At 31.6% G+C, this 22,041-nt stretch overlaps 7 protein-coding genes across 10 annotated transcripts; 4 read left to right on the top strand and 3 right to left on the bottom strand.

Moving 5' to 3' along the window:
• The first annotated feature begins 635 nt into the window (after positions 1 to 635).
• Syt4 (Synaptotagmin 4) lies at positions 636 to 3,384 on the top strand. 2 transcript variants are annotated; one of them, XM_070637492.1, is made up of 9 exons: positions 637 to 805; positions 912 to 1,002; positions 1,495 to 2,104; positions 2,182 to 2,413; positions 2,481 to 2,535; positions 2,616 to 2,716; positions 2,776 to 2,916; positions 2,983 to 3,016; positions 3,084 to 3,384. In XM_070637492.1, exons 2-9 carry the CDS (start codon positions 951 to 953, stop codon positions 3,197 to 3,199), a joined length of 1,341 nt encoding a protein of 446 aa, XP_070493593.1. In that variant the 5' UTR covers positions 637 to 805; positions 912 to 950; the 3' UTR covers positions 3,200 to 3,384. The 2 variants fall into 2 exon arrangements, with proteins under 2 accessions (XP_070493594.1, XP_070493593.1); XM_070637493.1 differs by having other exon boundaries at positions 636 to 1,002.
• Positions 3,385 to 4,173: 789 nt separating this feature from the next.
• LOC139088282 (arginine/serine-rich coiled-coil protein 2-like) lies at positions 4,174 to 5,401 on the top strand. Of its 2 annotated transcripts, XM_070637440.1 has the most exons (5): positions 4,174 to 4,275; positions 4,339 to 4,404; positions 4,642 to 4,735; positions 4,801 to 5,152; positions 5,216 to 5,401. In XM_070637440.1, the coding sequence occupies exons 1-5, from the start codon at positions 4,271 to 4,273 to the stop codon at positions 5,356 to 5,358; spliced, it is 660 nt and encodes a 219-aa protein (XP_070493541.1). In that variant the 5' UTR covers positions 4,174 to 4,270; the 3' UTR covers positions 5,359 to 5,401. The 2 variants fall into 2 exon arrangements, with proteins under 2 accessions (XP_070493541.1, XP_070493540.1); XM_070637439.1 differs by having other exon boundaries at positions 4,642 to 5,152.
• Positions 5,172 to 8,986, bottom strand: LOC139088281 (RNA polymerase II-associated protein 1). Of its 2 annotated transcripts, none has more exons than XM_070637437.1 (3): positions 8,783 to 8,986; positions 6,147 to 8,719; positions 5,172 to 6,090 (listed from the first exon to the last, which is right to left on the bottom strand). In XM_070637437.1, the coding sequence occupies exons 1-3, from the start codon at positions 8,910 to 8,912 to the stop codon at positions 5,389 to 5,391; spliced, it is 3,405 nt and encodes a 1,134-aa protein (XP_070493538.1). In that variant the 5' UTR covers positions 8,913 to 8,986; the 3' UTR covers positions 5,172 to 5,388. The 2 variants fall into 2 exon arrangements, with proteins under 2 accessions (XP_070493538.1, XP_070493539.1); XM_070637438.1 differs by having other exon boundaries at positions 8,792 to 8,986.
• A 268-nt stretch (positions 8,987 to 9,254) lies between these two features.
• LOC139088094 (acyl-CoA Delta-9 desaturase-like) lies at positions 9,255 to 12,082 on the top strand. The gene is made up of 8 exons (XM_070637135.1): positions 9,255 to 9,385; positions 9,612 to 9,808; positions 10,150 to 10,280; positions 10,876 to 10,978; positions 11,041 to 11,078; positions 11,145 to 11,446; positions 11,507 to 11,525; positions 11,592 to 12,082. Coding segments are annotated over exons 1-8 (1,062 nt in total). The 5' UTR covers positions 9,255 to 9,383; the 3' UTR covers positions 11,862 to 12,082.
• Positions 12,083 to 14,933: 2,851 nt separating this feature from the next.
• nerfin-1 (nervous fingers 1) lies at positions 14,934 to 17,822 on the bottom strand. Its single transcript, XM_070637349.1, has 2 exons — positions 16,295 to 17,822; positions 14,934 to 16,227 (listed from the first exon to the last, which is right to left on the bottom strand). The coding sequence occupies exons 1-2, from the start codon at positions 16,734 to 16,736 to the stop codon at positions 15,464 to 15,466; spliced, it is 1,206 nt and encodes a 401-aa protein (XP_070493450.1). The 5' UTR covers positions 16,737 to 17,822; the 3' UTR covers positions 14,934 to 15,463.
• Positions 17,823 to 17,966: 144 nt separating this feature from the next.
• On the bottom strand, positions 17,967 to 21,307 carry LOC139088227 (polyubiquitin-C). Its single transcript, XM_070637348.1, has 2 exons — positions 21,161 to 21,307; positions 17,967 to 20,673 (listed from the first exon to the last, which is right to left on the bottom strand). The coding sequence occupies exon 2, from the start codon at positions 20,670 to 20,672 to the stop codon at positions 18,159 to 18,161; it is 2,514 nt and encodes an 837-aa protein (XP_070493449.1). The 5' UTR covers position 20,673; positions 21,161 to 21,307; the 3' UTR covers positions 17,967 to 18,158.
• A 177-nt stretch (positions 21,308 to 21,484) lies between these two features.
• Positions 21,485 to 22,020, top strand: PrBP (Prenyl-binding protein). The gene is made up of 2 exons (XM_070637190.1): positions 21,485 to 21,555; positions 21,618 to 22,020. Exons 1-2 carry the CDS (start codon positions 21,485 to 21,487, stop codon positions 22,018 to 22,020), a joined length of 474 nt encoding a protein of 157 aa, XP_070493291.1.
• Positions 22,021 to 22,041: the final 21 nt, after the last annotated feature.

Genomic DNA, 22,041 nt, shown 5'->3' with positions numbered 1-22,041 from the left:
CGTCATTAAATCCTGCAACGTAGCATTAATTCTACTTCTTATCATAACCTATAAAGCAAGCTTGAATCTGCGATAGCAAACAGAATTGAAGATTTGTAGGTTAGGTAACTCGATTAATGTGTATCTAATTGATGCTTGACTGTTAACTTCAAGATGGTACATTAACTGCTGAATTTCTAATCGAAGATAAAGTTGCTGGTATTTTATTTTCCAGAAGTCAAAGAACACTCCTGAATAACATTAGTCCGTTAATCGTTCATAAACCGACACCAGATCAACGTGACTTTTCTCATGGTTCTGGATTTGGTTTAGATTCATGCCGGCCTACTGCCGGTTTTTTGCGATGTTCAGAACAGAATCACAAAGCAACTACAATTCAACATAGCGACATAAATAACAAGTAATGCTCGTGTTCAAGTGGTGAAATCATTAAAATTCATAATCATCCTTTTCAGATTTTTTATGTATCAATAACTTCCAATTTTGATAAAAATTGAATCAAAAAGTTCCAATAAAAAGTTTATAAAAAGCTTTCCGGTGAACAATTCTTATCAATTGTGGAATTATAAAGTTCGATTGAGTGCGCACAATCCTGGAATATTGACTTCAAAGACTTCCACTTTTCCATTGTGTATAAAAGATTTTGTAAGCTACCATATTCTTTTCATCACATCGAGAAAAATAAATTAAGCTTAGAATGTACAAATAAATAAGTGATTAATTACTTGTTTTCGGAATCAAACCAAAAAGTATTTCCAGTTTTTATTGAAAGAAAAGTGATGTCTTAAGAAAAGGCATAAAAAAAGTACGCTGAAAAGCATATTGCGTTTCTATCAAAATTTTCCGTCTATTAATTACTGAAAATTTTGAGATTTTGTCCATCCATGCTAATTTAAGTATATTTCCTCTAGCTTAAAGATCTATTAAATAACTTTGAAAAGCAACTCAATATGATATCGGATAAGGAATCACCAGTCGATGTGACCTTGCTTACAGAAACAGGTAAGAAAATCATATTACGTCATAAAGCTTCTTACTGAGTACTGTATACAGTACAAGTGTGTGTGCATTCAAAAATTGGAACTTCGAGAACAAAATTCTGTTGAAATTAACTTATTTTGGTCATTGACCAATGCATAACTTAAGCAATAACAAATCCTTAAAAGTCCTTAATATCCAATTTCAAAATGACACGAGCTCTGCTGTTACTTTACAGAAACGGAATAAATGTTGACCTTTCCGTTAAATTGAAAAATAATATTTACTTAGGCTTTTCAATTTTGCGTCTTGAATGCTGATTTTCCTCGAATTTTGTATTCCTACACTAAGAATTTTTCGTCAGTATTGAGAAAAAGATACATTATGGATGCTCATTCTTACATCGTTATATTGTTGTTGCAATGAAAATGTTAAAGGCTGATTCAAAACACCCACACTATATTGAAAATATTTCTAATTAGGTTTACATTGTACTTTTCTCAATTCAACTTATAGTCGTTCCGGCAATCCTCGGATTGACTTTAGCTGCAATACTCGCTGTAGCCGCTTGTTTTTGCGCTCGAAAAATAAGACGTCAACAGAAGAAAGCATATCCAGAATCGCTTCAATCAAATACGATTCCATTCCAAACGCCACCGCGTCCAACAAAAGCCATAAGATCTCCAAATAGCTCACAAACACATTATTTGAAGAAATCACCTTCACCGACGTCTGCAAAGGCTCCAGAAATTACATCGTCCACTGCTACTCAGCAAGCACCAATTAAATACTCTGAGGAGAATGAATTGACTAAAAATACAGCATTAAATACCGAAGTCATTAAATCTCCGGATACCGAACAAGCTCCTGATGAGTTTGGAAAATTGGGAACATTGGTATTTAAATTGCGTTACATCAATGATCGCAATGCTTTAGTTGTATCCGTTGTGAGATGTCGAGGTCTCCCATCAAGAAATGTCAATGCAATGAACACAAGTGTCACATCGACAGATTCTAACAATGTAGGTCAATTGCAAATGAATGGAAAAATTCAAACTACAACCGCAGTAGACCCTTATGTTAAGTTACAGTTATTACCAGAAAAACAGCACAAAGTCAAAACAAGGTGACATAAAATGATAATGAAGACAATATATTCATAAATTCAATGTATCTCCTCTTATTTATTATTTCCTTATTAAGGGTTGTAAGAAACACACGAAATCCAGTATATGATGAGGATTTTACCTTTTATGGACTTACAGCTGATGAGCTAAAATCAATGTCCTTACATTTTGTTATACTGAGTTTCGACAGATACTCTCGTGACGATGTAATCGGTGAGGTCATTTGTCCAGTAAATACAATCGAATTTCAACAAATTGAGAATCAGCAGGTTGCTTATAGTCGTGAAATCCAGCCAAGAAGTCTCAAGGTATGGACTTAATTAATCAGTTTAATTTGCAAATGGTGACTAAATTTTATCATTATTTCTTTCATAGGGGACCGTTAAAGGAAGAGGAGAGATTTTGGTATCACTCTGCTGGCAGCCTGCAGGTATTTACAATCAGAGATTTTCATGCTCGTTAAATATTTGTCAATGATTATCATACTAAACCTTTTATTCTTATTCAAAGCTTGCCGTTTGACGGTTGTATTGCTGAAAGCTCGAAACCTTCCTCGCATGGATGTGACTGGTTTAGCTGATCCTTATGTAAAGCTGTATATGATTTACAATGTAATATAATTTCATTCTGTGTTGGAAGCAAATTGTTAATAATGAAATTTTTTCTGCAGGGTCAACGAATTGCTAAGAAGAAGACTCATGTAAAAAAGAGAACATTAAGTCCAGTATTTAATGAGAGCTTTGCTTTTGACATTCCATTTAATGAAGCTGGTGCTGGGCAAACACTTGAAGGTGTTTCTTTGGAACTGATGGTAGGCTGCATTTGTGATTTTAATGAATTACTTGTAATACATTCTCTATTTATCTAAATCAATCAGTTACTTGACTGGGACCGTGTTACTAAAAATGAAGGTACTGTCCATTCTTAATATTCTTAACTTGAATGTTCTGAACAAATTAATGTAAAATCTCTTTACAGTAATAGGAAGATTGGATTTGGGACCCAATGCAACTGGTTCCGCTTTGAATCATTGGAAAGAAGTGTCCAATTCACCACGCAGACAGATAGCAGAGTGGCATAAATTGCGCGAGTAAATAAAAAAACTATTACTATTATTACTGTAGAAAATTTCAGCTACAAGCTTTTTATAGTAGCTTGATGGTATTTTAAAATATAACCAGCTAAATACAAGAAAAAATATGGAAATTATTTAATGACTAATATTATTGGAAACTTTTGAAGATATAAAAATCATTATTGGAAGTTAATCATAACCACATGCCATGTGTTTTATTTAATTACTTTTTAGGTCACGTTCTTAATTTTCAACTACCCACACAATCTACTGAGATGAATGATGTCAGTAAGGATATGCATTTCAGGTAGTCAGTCACATGCTAATCAAAAATGTGTCGCATTTATTGTTTTTAGCCATAGAAATCCAGCTGGTGTGCAGATCATTTGAATTATTAATACATATGTACACCTCCTGAATAATCATAATAACTGTGATTTTCATTCTAAGGCAAGGATAAATGAATAGGGCATGTGACTATGTTATTGAATAGCATTTCCAGGAGTTCTAAAAATATGAAAGCACAATGACTAGATATGTCGATCGTTTGAAACTTTTTACGAATATTGTCCTCTAACAAGATATTTTAGATCATCAATTGAGTCTCTAGTGATTCTATGATTCCTGTTCATTTTTGAGTAAGTTCAATACTGTTTAAAATGATAAGTGAATCCCTATCCGAATTTTGGAAACTAGACATAGTCATTTTGATCAAAATTGCTCGGTTGGAGACATCTACCCGCCTATCTCTTGCACACACATTTAGAACAAGTTTTGAAATGCTCAGTTCTAAAATGTCTTCAAATGACGCATTTCGTCCCCCCAATTTATGTTAATAAATCTCATACACCACATATAACATTGACCAAATATATTGAAAACTATTTATTACATTTTAAATAGCACTACCAATAAAGCAAATTTGATTGATAATTTAATCAGTAAACAATTTTTTGACAAGACAGACAGAGAACGAATACTCTTATTTTATGTCAAAAATACGCTAAGTTTAAGTTTGAAAAATAATTGAAAATTAATTTTAATAGAATCATGTCAGATAGACGGCGAAAATATTCATCAGGGTCATCTGATGATGTAAGTTCCTCTATTATTAATGCAAAACTTATATAATAATGTACCTTAATTTCATATTTATAGAGCTATGAAAGAGAGAAAAGAAAAAAGTCAAAATCTCATCATAAAGAGCATCGAAGGAAGCACAAGGTACGCTTAATTACATTATCCATTCAGATCTATGCATTATCATTATTCAAAATATTTAAATATATAATTTTAAACATAAAATTGTGTAAACAAACTGATGCTAATTCTAACTTTTGATAAAAATTTTTCAGTGGGACACAAAATACTGTTGAATTTTCATCAATTTACTATACCTATATTCATAGCTATAAAAATACTTTCTTTTTATATTCACATTATGTATAAATATAATTGCAGAAGGAACACAGACGTGAAGAAAAAAGATCAAGTAGTCACGAAAGAAAAAAGTATCGTCATGATCGTGATCGTGATCGTGACAGGCAAAGAAGTAGTAAGTATGATGACAGAAGAAAGGATAATAGAGAAAAAGAAACTGATCATAAATATAAATCAAAGCATGAAAAATATGAACAAGATAATAAAAAGAGCATTATAGCTGAAACCAAAAAAGCGGAAATAATAGTACCACCTGTGGACTCTCAGAATAATCCAGTCAACACGATAAAGAAACTGACAGAAGATTTACCAAGCACGAGTACAAACAGTGACATTACATTACCTACATATTATAATTCGAGTATTGTGAATGCTCAAAAGTTTGCAGAACAACAGAAAAAGAGAAAACTTTTGTGGCAGAACAAGAAAACAGAGGAAACCAAATGGACGAATCTTAAATTTTCACAAGATAATGATGGAACAAAAGCTAATAAATTTATGAGATTGATGGGTATTAAGGATGTAAAAGAAGGTAATTTAGATTAAAAAAATTAAGTTTATTCAAAAAGGTACTTAAGGAATTATATTTTTTTAGATAATTCGTCGCAACCGCAGGCATCAACATCTGACAGTGACAGTAATAAGCCAGATGAAATGTTGAAAAATATGGAACATCAATATGAAGTAGCTCGAAATATCACACATTTATCAAGAGGTTTTGGCCTCGGTTTTAAATAATATTTGTTTAAATAAAGATTTTTCGTATTATTATTTAACTGAATAGTTTGTTAAATGATGAACTGCAATTTTCCATGCAATACTATCCTTCCGTAAATATTTCAGCGAACTTTTGTATGTTTTCAGCAACATTTCATCTGTTTCTAACGGATAAAGATAATCATTGAAATCATATAGCAAGTCTGTTTCTTTACAGTTGATAAATTTAAGAACCATTGCATATTCGGACCAAACAATATTTCTCCATTTTGAATCATACTTTTGAGATAATGGAATCATTACCATACTACTGAAAATATCATCACCATAACTTTGTGCTTGAAAAGTATCAAGGAACAACTTGTACAAACTCTCAAAGTCTTTTTCATTATTGAGCTTGTGATTGAACTTGAAAATTTTTCCTTTCATGCTTTCAAGGTCAGACTTTATCATTTCCTTTATCGATTCATTGAGAAAGTTTAGTTCCTTTCCAAAATAGACGAGCATCAAATACATTAATTGTTCATCATTTGATACCGTTTGAATACCTTTAGAATTTAAAAAGGATTTAAATTTTAGAGTTGTGCTGATTATTTCCTCCTCTGACAAGTCAGTTTCAATTGTTTGTTTGACATCATTGCTGATTACTCCAACATTACAAAGAAAGATTAGAAGAAACTCATAAGCCCAAGTGTCACGAAGTAATAATTTATTCCATCCTTCGACTACTGCTATATAATTAGTCTTTCCTTCCTAAAATAGAATAATTATAATTTTGTTTTATAGTTTGTGATAATTGATTGCTTTACCTTAATTTTGGACATAACAAGGCCGTTATAAACATATTTCATACGATCAAGTTCACTTTTTGTAAGTTGGTTATCAGCAAAGTCATCATGGTACATAAAATTGTCAAAAATATCCAGGACAAGAAGAATTTTATCAGCAGAAAGATTTAGAATTAAATTATATGCTGCTTTGAAGGTCAAATGACGATTGTAATGCTTCAACTTTAGTAAATTATAAATCAGCTTGATTTCTGTCTGAGCAAACCAGTTAGTTGAAGTCGTTGATGCTTTTTGTAGCATTGAAAATTTCTCTAAATATTTTTCAATGCCTATTTTGTAGAAGCTGCTAATAAGTTTCTCATAAATTGTTGCGTTCATGTCATTTCTATCGTCCTTGAATAGTAAAATAAACATGAGCAATGAATGCATAAAATGATGTGAATAGTTTTGATTATAAATTAAATTAGGTGTAGCATTTGAAACTAGCTTCTTCCGGACAATTGATCCCAAATTTGGAAGTGGCTTGTGGGTAAATCGTCTGTCAATCAAGTCATTAACAAGAAGTGATGAAGATTGAAGCGATTCTGTTATTTCTTGATAGCAATTCGATGCTAAAAATTTGACCAAATAATCAGTGATGAAATCGTAGAAAAATTCTGGAATGAATTTGATGAATGATCCAGCTACATCAAGAACACATGATAAGATCATCTTTTGAGATAAATCTTGAAGACTTCTACTTGATGCTCTTTGGAACCATTTTTTACAGCACATTTTAAATGTTTCTCCAAATATTGAATAAGTAATTGCCACATTTGAGCATTGGATTAAGTATAGTAAGGCACTAGCATGAATACGACAAACAAAATGATTTCTCTCATGAAAATCCAAATGTTGGAAATGCCATTCTAACAAATATCTTAAAGACATGAAAATTCTACTAAATGTTGATTCGTCTTGAGTTATTCGAAAGTATAAACGAAGAAATCGAAATGACTCAATTTGAAGCTGGATATACTTTATATTCATGTCATTTTGTAACGAAACGAAAGATACAAATTTCTCAAGTAGCGTGGGATTAACAACTTTTGAGACAATATTTAAGTTATATGACATCATTACTCGAAGTAATTTAATTATCATTCTTGATTCCTCCGGTGTTTCAATGCTCAATTTTTGTAAAAGATGATCCATCAAATTTTGCTTTCCAATAATTTTAACAGCAAATGCTTCAGAATGTCTTGCTAGACTTATCAGAATCTTTATGCACGACATATTTGTATTTTGATTAGCATTCATCACGATCATAATGTAGCTAATTCTCTCAATTATATTCGTTCTTTCCAAACATTCGACAAGATTAATTTCTGCCAAATGAAAATCTGTCATGCTTTCTTTTTCACGGTCATCAACTGATAATATATCTTCGACTTTGCTCTCAAATAGTGATTCACTATGCTCATTTAAATTCATCTTACTCAAATCCAGCTCATCTTCCACAATTTTCTGTTCGTTAAGAGATTCACTTCCAATCAATGGCTGTAAATATCCAAAATTTGATTCAAAGATTAAATCCAGTATTGCCTCATCAGCCTCATTGTAGAAAATATAGGATAAACATTTAGCTGTTGACTCAGTTATAACTGGAATATTTTCATCCAAGCCAAAGCGTAAGAAGAAGAAAATCTTTGATATTGGCAAGTCAATAATTCCATCATAAAATCCTTGAATGTACATATTAATTATTCCAGAAATAACATTTATGGCAGATATTCTTTGTTGTAGCATTTCTGCTCTTGCCAATCTAAACAATTCCTGTAAAGTATATCCTGGACGATGACTTTCCTCTTCATGACAAAATAATTCCCGGTTATCTTTCTGAGAATTCTCTTCATCTAAAATGTATGGAAGAAGAAAACCTTTTAAATCAAATCGTGCCTCGTATTTCTTATCTTTTGGAACTATGCATATTTTATCAACATTTTTAAGCCACTCTAATTTTTCAGGCTCTAATATATCCATATTGACATAATTATATGTATTAGCATCCTCCAAGATATCTTGTGTTGGAAGATCCTCAATATAGTTTTTGTAGGTTTCACTGAATTTGATGCTAGTAGTTTTAACTGATTGAGATGTCTTATTATCCTGAGTATTGACAAGTTTTCTTTTCGATTGGATGAATTTTATTAAATTTGGATCCATACTTTTAAGCAATTCCTCTCGTTCTTTCATGATTTGTTCAGATGACATGGACTTTAAGAACTCAGTATTATCTGTATCAACACTTTTCTTCATTTCTTCGAGACATTCGGTCTTTTCTGGTTTTTGATCACTTGAGCTGTCGGTGTTTTTATTTTTCTTCATTATTGAAGCAAACAAACTTTCTTTAGAGTCACAATCATCCTTCAAATCTATATTAAGTACTTCTGGAAATCCAGTATCTGTATCCATTGGTTCTGATGTAATTTCAGAAAGATCTTTAGGATCATATTTCCTTTCAACGACATCTCTAATTACAGTTGATTTGCTTGGCTCACTTTTAGTTGATTTTTCAATGTTTCGCTGTTTTGCAAACAGTGATGTCTTTGTGTCTAAAATAGTCAATGTATTATAATGAATATTAAATGTATTAGAACGGATAATTTTCAACTAACTTTGTTTACTTTTCTTTGAGGATACTACATGTGCAGCCGGAGTGAAATCTTTGTCCTTTTTCTCCAAGTAATCACGTTGCATTTGAAGGACATCATCCATTGTATCCGTGTTTTTCGGGCGCTTCAACATTTTTAGTTAATTATAGTATGTAAACCACACAAAAAAATATTAATTTCACAATCAACAAAATTTAGCAACCTTTGTTTTGAATAAAATTCAAATTTGTTTACTTCAAGATTTTAAATTTTTTTCAACAGTTACTAGGTGACTTCGCAGAATATGATAATTCTAAGTCATGGTGTGATAAAAATTTTATCTGACTAGTAACACATTTTCTAAATGAGCGTAACATAGTGAAAACATTTTTGGACAGTATGGTAATGTTGAGATTCGACATGAAAAGTTTGAAGGCTATAAATAACAACGGAATGCAAAGTATTGAAATTTTGACGACTAATAGTAGCGTCCAATATTGCAAAATCTATACATGAGATTACAAATTGAATATAAAATGAGTATCAAAGAGAATTGCAATTAGTTCCTCTCTTTCATCCTTGTCAGATTCTTGTGGGTGCGACGAAATATCAGTTTAAATAAGAAATGTAATTAGATTAATATATAGATTATTCTTTATTGTTAAGTTCCTCATTTGATTAAGTATAAATACCGGCATATAATATGCTAGATTATCCTTTAACAAGTTAAATCAATAATTCTAAGAACCTTACATTGCAAAAAAGAAAAAAAAAATTTTTTCGGGCATTTGAAAGTTTTAAAAAATTTGCAAGTGTAATTGTTTGCATAATACATTATTATTCAATCATTTAGGGCTCCTGATTCAAAGACGCATCATAATGATGCCTTGTTGAATGATGAAAACAGTGAATACTCAGCCGATGGAAAGAAATTCAAAGCAAGAGTACAGTGGAGTAATGTTGGTGTGAACATTTTCATTCATGCCGGCTTTTTCGTTGGGCTCTATTATCTGCTCACGTTGAGACCTCTCGGTTTGACTTATTTATGGTGTAAGTACAATCTATAATTTAGACGTGGGCTGTCATTCCATTTAGCTTTGACAACACATGATTTAATTAATTTTCCCATCGTATAACAATAACGTGCAATCAACTTGAAAGGAAATGCAAAATTGCAATTTTGAATACATACTGATACATATGTACGGCCAATCAGATGATTCAATAGAAAATTGAGTATTAAAGCTTTTTTTTTCACCCATCCATTCACTATAGTGACAAAAAAAAACAATTTTTATGTCGGAATAGCGCACGTAAAATCAATTTTTTATAATATAGGTACTGCTGACATGTCATTGTATAATTTTTTTTATTATTGTTCTTATCAATAGTTTTCGCGATTACTGTTCTCTGCAACTTAAGTGTTACTATCGGAGTTCATCGATTATGGTCACACAGATCATTCAAATGCAACAGGACATTGAAGCTTATCTTGATGTTTTTCTACACCATGGCTGGACAGGTGATAATATTTCCTATTTAATTTTTCGCTCGCTTTCAATTTTGTTTGGGAGTAAAGTACAATTTTGATGATCTTTGTAATTTATTTTAATCAAATGCGAAGCTGTTTCCATGTTGAATTAATATTTAAGAAGTGTATCGCACTTTCATGATCGCTGAAACTACTGTATTGCGAAATCTGTTGAATTGATTCTTTTCTTATCGAGAAAGTACAAAAGCAATCTAATCTATCAGTCAGACAAACAGTTTTATACGTTTCAATGTCATGCCATCAGCAGATGTTCTCATAATCAGCTGATTCTTAGCAAGATTGATTTAAAATGTGCTGATACGGTTTATTTGTCCGTAATGTCGCAATACCGTACTGTTTTTACATTGACTATCCCGCCAAAAACAATTAATTGACTTGTCGTGACTTTCGCAAATTTTATTAAATTCGGTATAAAAGTTCCTTGTCTGTGTCTGAATATAATATTGACATCAATGAACGCTTTATCGTTGTGGACATTTTATTATTGAAAAATGCGCTTCTGGAAAGAATTTTTGCTAGCATTTCACTTTTTGTTTTTAATATAATATTTTTAATGACCTTCTAGACCTCAATTTTCCATTGGGTTCAAATTCATCGTGTTCATCATAAGTTCAGTGAAACTGTTAAGGATCCTTTGGATGTTCACCGTGGATTCTTTTTCGCACATGGTATGTCCTTCACTTGTTGTCTAATAATTATCATTATAGATTGTTTATTATTTTGATTACAGTCGGTTGGTACTGCTTGTCATATCACCCAGAATGTGAGGTATGTAAATATTCAGCTATATCACTTTCACTGAATTCAATTTAATCAACTTGTTATCGCTTATAGAAAGAAATGAAGAGAATCGATATGGATGATATGAAGAGTGATAAGGACATAATGTTCCAATACAAATATTATGATGTTCTATTTACAATCCTAAACATTTTGTCAGTATTGGCACCTTGGTATTTCTGGAACGAGTCATTAATCGTCGCTTTTTGGACATGCTTTGTCAGTCGTTTTGCAATTAACTTCACACAATTAAACTTTACAAACAGCGCAAATCATTTCTTTGGTACACGACCTTACGATAAAGCACAATCGGCCACAGACAATATTGCTTGCACTCTATTTTCGTTTGGAGAAGGGTAAAGTAAAATATCGAAAAGTCATTTCTATTTTTATTAATGCCGTCTTCTTTTTCACAGATACCATAATTATCACCATGTAAGTTCAAATGGTCGTATCTTTCTAAAATTAATTAATTAATTAACTTTTTTATATTTTATTAAGGTTTTCCCATATGATTATCATGGTGCTGAATTCGGTGACTTGGGACATTACAATTTATCCGCATTCCTTATTGACTTCTTTGCATCTATTGGATGGGTTCATGACAGAAAGAAGGTATCAGCAGATATGATCAAAAGACGTGTATTGAGAACTGGTGATGGTTCACATTTCTTGGCTCATGAAGAAGCACACAAGAACTCTATTTATGGATATGGCGATAAGGACATTGAACCAGAAGATCAAGCTGAACTTGAAAAAATGAACGATTAAATTTTTATTTCAGTAAAGTAATCAGGCTTATTAAAAGCATGATAAAAAACAAATATTGATATTTTTGAGACTTGACAATTTCCAATTCATTTCGAATAGAATTTGGTATTCTGGAAATTTATTTTTTTATATCTCTATGTAACTTTTGAAGTTTTCAATTCCTAAAATTTTAAATATTTTAAAATTCTAATATCCTAATAAAATATTCACCAAACTAGAAATTCTGGAATTTTTTATTATCCGTTCTTCTTCTTCCTGGCGATTTCAGTTTAAAGCTTTAAATTTTGTTTTCTTCAAAAGTTAAGCAAGCGTCACATAGGGCGCCATCTTTTGTAAATTTTTCGTTTTATATGATTTTATAGCAATTTTTAGCGCTCTTAAGAGTTTGCTATAATTTTATAATTTCATACTCAATTTCATGAATCCTTCAATCTTTGACATTTATCACTTAATTAATAAATCTCTACTAATTCTAAGAAGGTCCTATATATTGATTATGAATTAAAACAATGAATTTAAGTAAAGTACTTTCCATTTTTATTTATCTACCCATTTTTTATGTTCTGAGAAAACTATTAGATACTTCTAGAACAAGGAACTGATTAGATGCCGCTTATAAAATGACATCAAATCATCAAATCAGAAGATTTCGAAAAATTGAAAGAAACTCTAAAATGAGATCTAAGAATCAATTATTAAGTAGTAATCATTAAAGATTAATCCTTATAAAAAAATTGCGTCACTTTAACCCTAATTTTAATGAACATCCTCTAATTAACATTAATCCGTTTATTCAGATTAAATATTAATTGTTCTTAATATCATGCCAAAATCAGTTTCAGCAATTCCGATTCTTCAGCCATATGCCACCATAAAAACTTCTTACATGACGATGCATATCTATTTAAGTCAAGGAAGCACAAGAAATTCATGACGTCACAGCCGATGTCTCAAGGTTATACGACACTTGTTGAGCGATTTCTTAAAGGGAATTCCGTACAAAAGAATTTCTCAAAAGAATTCTTTGAGGAACTTGCTTAATAGCTTCCTATCGTAAAGTATATTTCCATTTACGGTAGGTATATTTTACAATTTATCATATACAAACGTGAGAGCAGCTGCATTACCAAACAACATAGGATTTTCAAAGAGTATTTAAGAGGGGTGGTAAACGTACATATGTATACATTCAAAAGTTCATCAAACCTTTCTCTCTATTGTACGATCAATTTTTTTTACATTTTTATTTTTTCAGATTCACAAAGGACTTATTTTGATATCAGCATAGTTGAAGCTATGCTTTTGCAAATGAAAATATAATTAAAAAATTCAGATTTTTTTTTACAAAGAGCGCATTATATTATTTATTGATCATGTGACTGGCGGCAGTTGGACTAGACTATGAAATTTTTCTGACCAGTAATTACCTATTATTTAAATTATACATAGCATGTGCAATATACACGTAAGTTTATACCTTTCATTCAGGTATTTTATTATTTTTAGAATGTCTCCTTACTCACATACTATATATAGTATGTGTCTTTTTATCCTGATTGTTGTAAAATTTACATATGTTACCTTTTTTTAATTTAAGCAATTTGACAATCTGTTTAAGATTTATAATTATGCAAACACACTTTTGTTTTTTCATGCATAGGTAGTTTTTAAAATATTGAGTAGGTTTAACCCTTATTTCTTTATTTTATGCTTTAAAGCATAAGGAATTAATGAGTAAACATGAATAATCAGTGATATTGCTACTAAATCAAATTCTTTTGGTTTCATATTAAGCATCAAATATGATATTTTAAACTTTGCAGGTATCTACGGAATATACAAGGCTCAGGTTCTCATCTGAAGTTTCAATACATTAACAAGCAAACAGCTTTCGTGCTACAGAAATACCAATACTGTACCTAAAAGCGGTCTCATTGCCTGTTATTGGTAATGTTTCTGGTTATCTATAGATATTTCTGGAATTAGTTGTTTTGGATGTGAATTTCAGCATTTTGACTAGCTCCTAGAGCAAAGGGGATTTGGAAAAAATCTTAAGATATTGCTGTTAAACTACCATAACTATCCGAACAGCACAACGTGTTAAACTAAGGCACCGAATTAATAGTGAAAAGCGAAATTGTCCTGACGGCACCGTGACTGTGAATTTAATCACAATCATGAAAGTTATGATGATTGCAATATTATAGACATGCTCAATTTATGTCTGAGAATTAACTGAATTTTATGTTGAAAAAGTTGTTATTTCTTCATATCAAACAGTACTATCGGACATCGTTGGCTTCATCAAGAATTTAAAAGTTTGTTCTTGGTCTTATAAAACTTCGTGCTATAATCTATCTCTTAAATGATATTGATTGATCATATGTGTACATTTTCAAATGCATCATGCAACGACATGCACTCATTATTATACATCAAAGAGCTAAATCTGTGCCAAAAATTTGAGTAATTGTCATCCTTAGATCAAAGTCTTTGTGAATATGCATGATGCAAGCAGCATACAAGGCTGCTTTAAATCATTTTACATAGACTAAGCATAATGTTGGTTGAGAAGTTTGGAACATTCGAAACGCATAAACTTGGACTTGACAACGAGTTAGTCAACCAACACCCCTATTAGTCATCGAAACAAAATAACATTAGTGCCTAAATACAAATGCACAAAAATTCGACCAGATTGCGTCAAAACTATCTGTTGTGTCATAGCTGTGTAACAGAGTTTATTTTTTGATTTAAATGGCCACTTTTAAAAATTTCAAAAAAATGAGCATATGGATACAGGAATTTAAACATAATAGGTAGTTTATAATATAAACGCGTGAATATGAATAATTATTTTTACGCTTATTTAGTATAAATGATGATCTATACATCTGCTATATAGATAATCCATCTGTCTATTCAAACAGTATTAAAACACCGCATCAAATTAATTATCGAAAGTGCATTTAAATGCAGCACAATGGGAGAAATAAAAAATGTATATTTTTTTAACTTGATTCTTTATTTTAAAAAAATTCTTAATTAAGGTATGTATTCACACTTTTTTTGAAATTATAATATTTCCGATATAATTATTGTAAGCTTTTCTTTTGTACAAAAATGGCACAGTGAATTTCAGGCATGTTTTTCATAATTCATGAATTTCAAGGTAGTTATTATAAATAAAATGGATATAAAGTTAAAAATAAAAAAGTACATAAAACATTAAAATTCTAAAGTCTGTGTCTGCAACAGGCAACAGTCAACACATATGTATATGTGTTGTTTAAGAAAATAGGCGTGCACTTAAAGACATTCTTACAAAAGAAACTCCATCGCGCAAATACCATTGGAAAGAATTTTAAAAATAATCTTAGCATGGTGTACATACATACTATATATTTTTTTCCTTAAGAATTAAAGCTTTGACTAGCAAGTGACTCATCTCTCGTTTCTCCTTTTCAACTTTACATTGAATGAGATACGTAAATATAAAAATAAGTTAATTTTAAAATAGAAATTTTATATACAGGCATGAACTATAACTATGATAAAAGTACTTTCTTCTCTAAATAAATATGTATATATCTAATCATTTTTTAAATGGTCAATGTGTGACGTATAACAGAACATGAAGAACTATTTCTTAAATTTGTCAATGCACTTATTGCGATACTTTCGTCTTCAGTAAAATGAGAACTTATAATTTGGAAATTTCTTGTACCACTGTCAGAATTCATAAAATGATTGCTTGATGCATTACTATTTTCATCAATTATTAAATCATGTTCACTATTGTATGATGATGCCGGTGATGCTTCACGATTGAAATTATATACGCTTTGTGGAATCAACACATCTGCACTATCATGAGTACTGCTTGTGTTATGCATGAAGGAATCATCATTTTGAGCAAATATTTTTTTATCGTTTACTTCTTTTTTGTTGTGTAGGGCAAGATGTTTATTCAAATATGCCTGACGCTTAAAATTTTTCCCACAAATTTTGCACGAATACGATGACTCACTTTCCGATAAATTGCTTTTTTTGTTGATTTGATCCCTAGGTTTATGCCATCGTCTATGAGACGCTAAATTTGCCGGACAATTAAACTTTTTCCCACATTCTGGACATCGATAATCTATCAAAACAATACATGAACATCTATGCATTGCTAAGAGAAAAGCATCCTCAAATTCCAATGTGCAAAGTTTACACTGATATGCCCCAATAACATTTTTAATTTGAGCAAGCTCACTTTTAGCTTCTTCTGTAATTTCAACTACGTTGTATTGTGGATCTATGTCACCCGATTCCTGGATACCATTCTCTTCGATTTCATCTAATGTTCTGATTATTGTACCTGTTTGAAAATTATTTTCACCGTTAGTAACTAGGCAAGATTAATTAAGTAAATTTTTAGTAATTACCCGAAACTGGAGACGATCTAAATTCATCAAACTTTAACTTCCTTATTGCTTTGCTGGCCTTTTCATTTACATTGGCTTTAGGATGATTTTTTGTAGCCTTTAAATTTACAGATAATTTTGAACTTTTCCTTTTTGTTGGTGTTTTCTCCTGCTTAATTTCTTCAACAGGATCAATTGTTGTTACTTGATTTTCTTCACGATATCGCTTCTTAATTGGGGAATTATCTTTTCGATTAAAATCACAGTTGAAGTTCTCTATATTATCAGCATCGCGATATCGTTTTTTTAATGGACTGTGAATACTCATGTCATGGATTGATGAAATAGGCTTGATTGTCAAATCTAGAGGTGATTCTATTTTAATTTTTATTCGTTGATCATCTTTTGATTGCTTTAGCAATATTGTCTTTATTCCTCCAAGATCAATTATTCCTTTTTCCATTGCAACATTGACTGTATTTTGAACACATTATCAATTTAATTCACTTTACTTGGTATCTTATCCTTTTTCTTTATTTTAGGAATTTTTATTTTTAAAACTTTATGAAATGAAATTATTAAACTTAAAATTATTACAAACTAAAATATTAAAAAAGAAGATATGGATATGGATCTATAAACTAGTGTGGTTGATATCGAAATGACTCAGAGTAAATCAGGAACACATGGTTTTATAACTAATTTTTCCCCTAATTTCCAACAACTTACAAATACATACGTATATCATGTCCTTTTATGATTTTGCGTACTATGTCTATGCTATGTTCAAGTGTGACACGCGATCATCACTGCACGTGCTTGTGTATATCGCTGTAGAGTTTTATGAATTGTTTTGCATTTTCGTAACACCCGGCCACATTAAAGCAGAAATAGTAGAGGGTTCAATATCATTTCTAACCGAGTAACTGAATAAAAATTTTGGTAAAGAAGAGCAAGGTTTCTGTATATACGTATGTATGTATATATTTATAGATGAGTGACTAAATATATGGGCTCTTTAAACATATACATCAACATAATAAACATAACATTGAATAGTGCAGGAAAAAAACGGTGAATCATCATGCTAGTGTTAGTTGATGAAAATTTCTATGATTCACATTATTTTTAAAATCTGTGAGGGTTGAAATTGAAAGTATTGTTTAGTGGAATACCATTAATGCAACGACGACAGGACGTTTGATGAAAATTGTAGGACTATTTCCAGGGAGATTCATTGGACAAAACAATTTCTTTCGCTTCCTTCTTTTATTGTGGGAATCTCCTTTTTATCATATTGAATTGAATGATTATTTATAATGTTTGTTTCTTACTTTAACAGCATCAATTTATTCACATTTCAGTCAGGAAGAATTTATCGAAAAAGTTTAGACTGGTTTATCAATGTAATGATTATAGCTAGTAGCAAATCATTATTGAATAATATCATCACGGAATGCAATGTATGGTGCAGCTGCTTTTTTTTTGTTATATACAACCCTCCTTACTTAAATCAGAATTTGAGGGTTTAAATGTATACTGAGCGCTTTGCACCTCCTCACAGCATAGGGTGAAGTATTCAGCTTACTCGACGATGAAAATTTTCTCTGTAATTGTAAATATTGCTGTGTATTAAAAAAAATGGAAAATGACACTATACTTGAATAATAAACAATTAAAACTATTATGCGCATTATCTATGTAAAAAAGCTCATTTATTGTTTTCTTTTTAATTTGGAAATAAAATATATTGAATTGTTGAGCAATAAAAAAACATGTTATGAATAACTTCCTTTTTAAAATACTTTAAATGAAATTATATTTGGTACTTGATAAGAAATAGAGTAATCGAGTTCCTTTCATTATTTTATACTGCAATAATACTTTAAATTCCTCCACGAAGACGGAGAACTAAATGCAAAGTAGATTCTTTTTGGATGTTGTAGTCGCTCAATGTGCGGCCGTCTTCCAACTGCTTACCAGCGAAGATCAAACGCTGTTGATCTGGTGGAATTCCTTCCTTATCTTGAATCTTAGCCTTGACATTTTCAATTGTATCTGATGGCTCAACTTCTAAAGTAATTGTTTTACCAGTCAAAGTCTTGACGAAAATCTGCATACCTCCACGAAGACGAAGAACTAAATGCAATGTAGATTCCTTCTGAATGTTATAATCGCCCAATGTACGGCCGTCTTCCAACTGCTTACCAGCGAAGATCAAACGCTGTTGGTCTGGTGGGATTCCTTCCTTATCTTGAATCTTAGCCTTAACATTTTCAATAGTGTCAGATGGTTCAACTTCCAATGTGATGGTCTTTCCAGTCAAAGTCTTAACGAAAATTTGCATGCCTCCACGAAGACGAAGAACCAAATGCAATGTTGATTCTTTTTGGATATTATAGTCACCCAATGTACGACCATCTTCCAACTGCTTACCAGCGAAGATCAAACGCTGTTGATCTGGTGGAATTCCTTCCTTATCTTGAATTTTAGCCTTAACATTTTCGATGGTGTCAGATGGTTCGACTTCTAAGGTAATTGTTTTACCAGTCAAAGTCTTGACGAAAATCTGCATGCCTCCACGAAGACGAAGAACCAAATGCAATGTTGATTCTTTTTGGATATTATAGTCACCCAATGTACGACCATCTTCCAACTGCTTACCAGCGAAGATCAAACGCTGTTGATCTGGTGGAATTCCTTCCTTATCTTGAATCTTAGCCTTGACATTTTCAATTGTATCTGATGGCTCAACTTCTAAAGTAATTGTTTTACCAGTCAAAGTCTTGACGAAAATCTGCATACCTCCACGAAGACGAAGAACTAAATGCAATGTAGATTCCTTCTGAATGTTATAATCGCCCAATGTACGGCCGTCTTCCAACTGCTTACCAGCGAAGATCAAACGCTGTTGGTCTGGTGGGATTCCTTCCTTATCTTGAATCTTAGCCTTAACATTTTCAATAGTGTCAGATGGTTCAACTTCCAATGTGATGGTCTTTCCAGTCAATGTCTTGACGAAGATTTGCATGCCTCCACGAAGACGAAGAACCAAATGCAATGTAGATTCCTTCTGAATGTTATAATCGCCCAATGTACGGCCGTCTTCCAACTGCTTACCAGCGAAGATCAAACGCTGTTGGTCTGGTGGGATTCCTTCCTTATCTTGAATCTTAGCCTTAACATTTTCAATTGTGTCAGAAGGTTCAACTTCCAATGTGATGGTCTTTCCAGTCAATGTCTTAACGAAAATTTGCATACCTCCACGAAGACGGAGAACTAAATGCAATGTAGATTCCTTCTGAATATTATAGTCGCCTAATGTACGACCATCTTCCAACTGCTTACCAGCGAAGATCAAACGCTGTTGATCTGGTGGAATTCCTTCCTTATCTTGGATCTTTGCCTTTACATTTTCAATTGTGTCAGAAGGTTCAACTTCTAAGGTGATGGTCTTTCCAGTCAATGTCTTAACGAAAATCTGCATGCCTCCACGAAGACGAAGTACCAAATGTAATGTTGATTCTTTTTGGATATTATAGTCGCCCAATGTACGACCATCTTCCAACTGCTTACCAGCGAAGATCAAACGCTGTTGGTCTGGTGGAATTCCTTCCTTATCTTGAATCTTAGCCTTGACATTTTCAATTGTATCTGATGGCTCAACTTCTAAAGTAATTGTTTTACCAGTCAAAGTCTTGACGAAAATCTGCATACCTCCACGAAGACGAAGAACTAAATGCAATGTAGATTCCTTCTGAATGTTATAATCGCCCAATGTACGGCCGTCTTCCAACTGCTTACCAGCGAAGATCAAACGCTGTTGGTCTGGTGGGATTCCTTCCTTATCTTGAATCTTAGCCTTAACATTTTCAATAGTGTCAGATGGTTCAACTTCCAATGTGATGGTCTTTCCAGTCAATGTCTTGACGAAGATTTGCATGCCTCCACGAAGACGAAGAACCAAATGCAATGTAGATTCCTTCTGAATGTTATAATCGCCCAATGTACGGCCGTCTTCCAACTGCTTACCAGCGAAGATCAAACGCTGTTGGTCTGGAGGGATTCCTTCCTTATCTTGAATCTTAGCCTTAACATTTTCAATTGTGTCAGAAGGTTCAACTTCTAAGGTGATGGTCTTTCCAGTCAATGTCTTAACGAAAATCTGCATACCTCCACGAAGACGAAGAACCAAATGCAATGTAGATTCCTTCTGAATGTTATAATCGCCCAATGTACGACCATCTTCTAACTGCTTTCCAGCGAAGATCAAACGTTGTTGATCTGGTGGGATTCCTTCCTTATCTTGAATCTTAGCCTTAACATTTTCGATGGTGTCAGATGGTTCGACTTCTAAGGTAATTGTTTTACCAGTTAATGTCTTAACGAAGATTTGCATACTAAAAAAATGAAATAAATTATTAATATTATGAAATCAATTTTCAACTGAGTCATTTGTTGTTTCCAAATGATGACTCATGCTTTATTTAAAGAGTTAAAAAAATCAAAAATATGGTTTTATTTTTTGTGTTATTTCATTTCCTTGAACAATTAGGTCGTAATATAAAATTTACGTCAATCTCTTTGTTAAATGTATTATACGTCGAAGACATAAAAGTGTATTAAAAAAGTAGCCATTTTGGATTTTCAGAAACTTTCATAATTGAAAAATGATTTTTTCCAGAACTTAGCAAGTCAATTACATTGAATTAATTGTATTTTAATATATTTTAAACCCAAAATCAATTCATCAATTTAATTGTCCATTAAATAATTAAATTAAAACAAAAACTTGAATTTTCAATCATATGATTTCAGACAAAGAAAATTTTCACTATTTTTTTAACATTGAAAATTTGGATTTTTAATAATTTTTACAGTACTTACTTGATATTTTACTTGTTATTAAGCTTCTTCTGAATACGATAAGATAAAAAATGTTACTTTTAGATATCTTTAAATAGTTCAAATAGCACTTTAAAAATTTTTCACTTCTAGTTAACTCGATTGATTTTTTATGAATGATAAATTTTTCTTTTGGGATGAGCTCAATAATTTTTAAAGTCTTGGGACGCGATCAGTAAAGTTTCGTTAAAAACATTTGTTTTGTAAACAAAAAAGTTAGTTACCTGAATAAATTGAAAAGATCGGAAATTCTCAAAAGTTCTTGAACTTTCTTATTGTTCTTTGTTTTTAAATAAAGAATTAATTATGGATATTGTGCAAGAAAATGGGGAAATTGAGCTAAGTCGTACTGAAAAGATATTACGAGGTTTTCAAATGTAAGAAGTTATTGATTATGATTTATGATGTTTTAATACATTGTGTTTTTGCATAATTCTAGAAATTGGATTAAGTTACAGAATGCAGATAATGGAAGTATTATATGGCAGGAAGCTAAAGATTTTTCAGATCCATCCCAAATACATGAAATAACATTGCCAACAAATACACTTGAAATAAAGGCTGTGCAGAGAATAATGAGTTTTTCAACAGTTGAGGAACTAAAAAATTTCAGAGTAGTGCATACAGCGAAATTTAAAGGAAAATTACTGGAACAATTAAGCTACACTATGGGTGCTTTTAAACCAGCAACTACGAATACAGTCATTAATATCATAGAATCAGCTCCAGAATCACAAATGATGCCTGCAAAAGTTCTTAATGGAAAAGTTTGCATTGAAACTGACTTTTATGATGAAAACGAAAAATTTGCTACTTCAACAATAAAATTATTTTATTCTTAGAATAAATTGACTCGTAGATTT

This window comes from Chironomus tepperi, unplaced genomic scaffold, assembly GCF_022539635.2.
Source record: "Chironomus tepperi strain 1889 unplaced genomic scaffold, CSIRO-AGI_Ctep_v1 contig_161, whole genome shotgun sequence".
Classification (NCBI taxonomy): domain Eukaryota; kingdom Metazoa; phylum Arthropoda; class Insecta; order Diptera; family Chironomidae; genus Chironomus; species Chironomus tepperi.
This window is presented reverse-complemented; position numbering and strand designations above follow the sequence as displayed.

Excerpts from the sequence above, each read along its gene's own strand:
- Syt4 (XM_070637493.1), top strand. The coding sequence starts at position 951 with ATGATATCGGATAAGGAATCACCAGTCGATGTGACCTTGCTTACAGAA. Across the intron at positions 2,536-2,615 it reads ACTCTGCTGGCAGCCTGCAG|CTTGCCGTTTGACGGTTGTA; the intron begins GTATTTACAATC and ends TCTTATTCAAAG. Across the intron at positions 3,017-3,083 it reads CCGTGTTACTAAAAATGAAG|TAATAGGAAGATTGGATTTG; the intron begins GTACTGTCCATT and ends ATCTCTTTACAG.
- LOC139088282 (XM_070637439.1), top strand. The coding sequence starts at position 4,231 with ATGTCAGATAGACGGCGAAAATATTCATCAGGGTCATCTGATGAT. Across the intron at positions 4,405-4,641 it reads AGCATCGAAGGAAGCACAAG|AAGGAACACAGACGTGAAGA; the intron begins GTACGCTTAATT and ends ATATAATTGCAG. Across the intron at positions 5,153-5,215 it reads TATTAAGGATGTAAAAGAAG|ATAATTCGTCGCAACCGCAG; the intron begins GTAATTTAGATT and ends ATATTTTTTTAG.
- LOC139088281 (XM_070637437.1), bottom strand. The coding sequence starts at position 8,912 with ATGTTGAAGCGCCCGAAAAACACGGATACAATGGATGATGTCCTTCAA. Across the intron at positions 8,720-8,782 it reads CTCAAAGAAAAGTAAACAAA|ACACAAAGACATCACTGTTT; the intron begins GTTAGTTGAAAA and ends TGACTATTTTAG. Across the intron at positions 6,091-6,146 it reads TTGTTATGTCCAAAATTAAG|GAAGGAAAGACTAATTATAT; the intron begins GTAAAGCAATCA and ends ATTCTATTTTAG.
- LOC139088094 (XM_070637135.1), top strand. Across the intron at positions 10,979-11,040 it reads TGGATTCTTTTTCGCACATG|TCGGTTGGTACTGCTTGTCA; the intron begins GTATGTCCTTCA and ends TTTTGATTACAG. Across the intron at positions 11,079-11,144 it reads CATATCACCCAGAATGTGAG|AAAGAAATGAAGAGAATCGA; the intron begins GTATGTAAATAT and ends TATCGCTTATAG.
- nerfin-1 (XM_070637349.1), bottom strand. The coding sequence starts at position 16,736 with ATGGAAAAAGGAATAATTGATCTTGGAGGAATAAAGACAATATTGCTA. Across the intron at positions 16,228-16,294 it reads TAGATCGTCTCCAGTTTCGG|GTACAATAATCAGAACATTA; the intron begins GTAATTACTAAA and ends ATTTTCAAACAG.
- LOC139088227 (XM_070637348.1), bottom strand. The coding sequence starts at position 20,672 with ATGCAAATCTTCGTTAAGACATTAACTGGTAAAACAATTACCTTAGAA.
- PrBP (XM_070637190.1), top strand. The coding sequence starts at position 21,485 with ATGGATATTGTGCAAGAAAATGGGGAAATTGAGCTAAGTCGTACTGAA. Across the intron at positions 21,556-21,617 it reads ATATTACGAGGTTTTCAAAT|AAATTGGATTAAGTTACAGA; the intron begins GTAAGAAGTTAT and ends GCATAATTCTAG.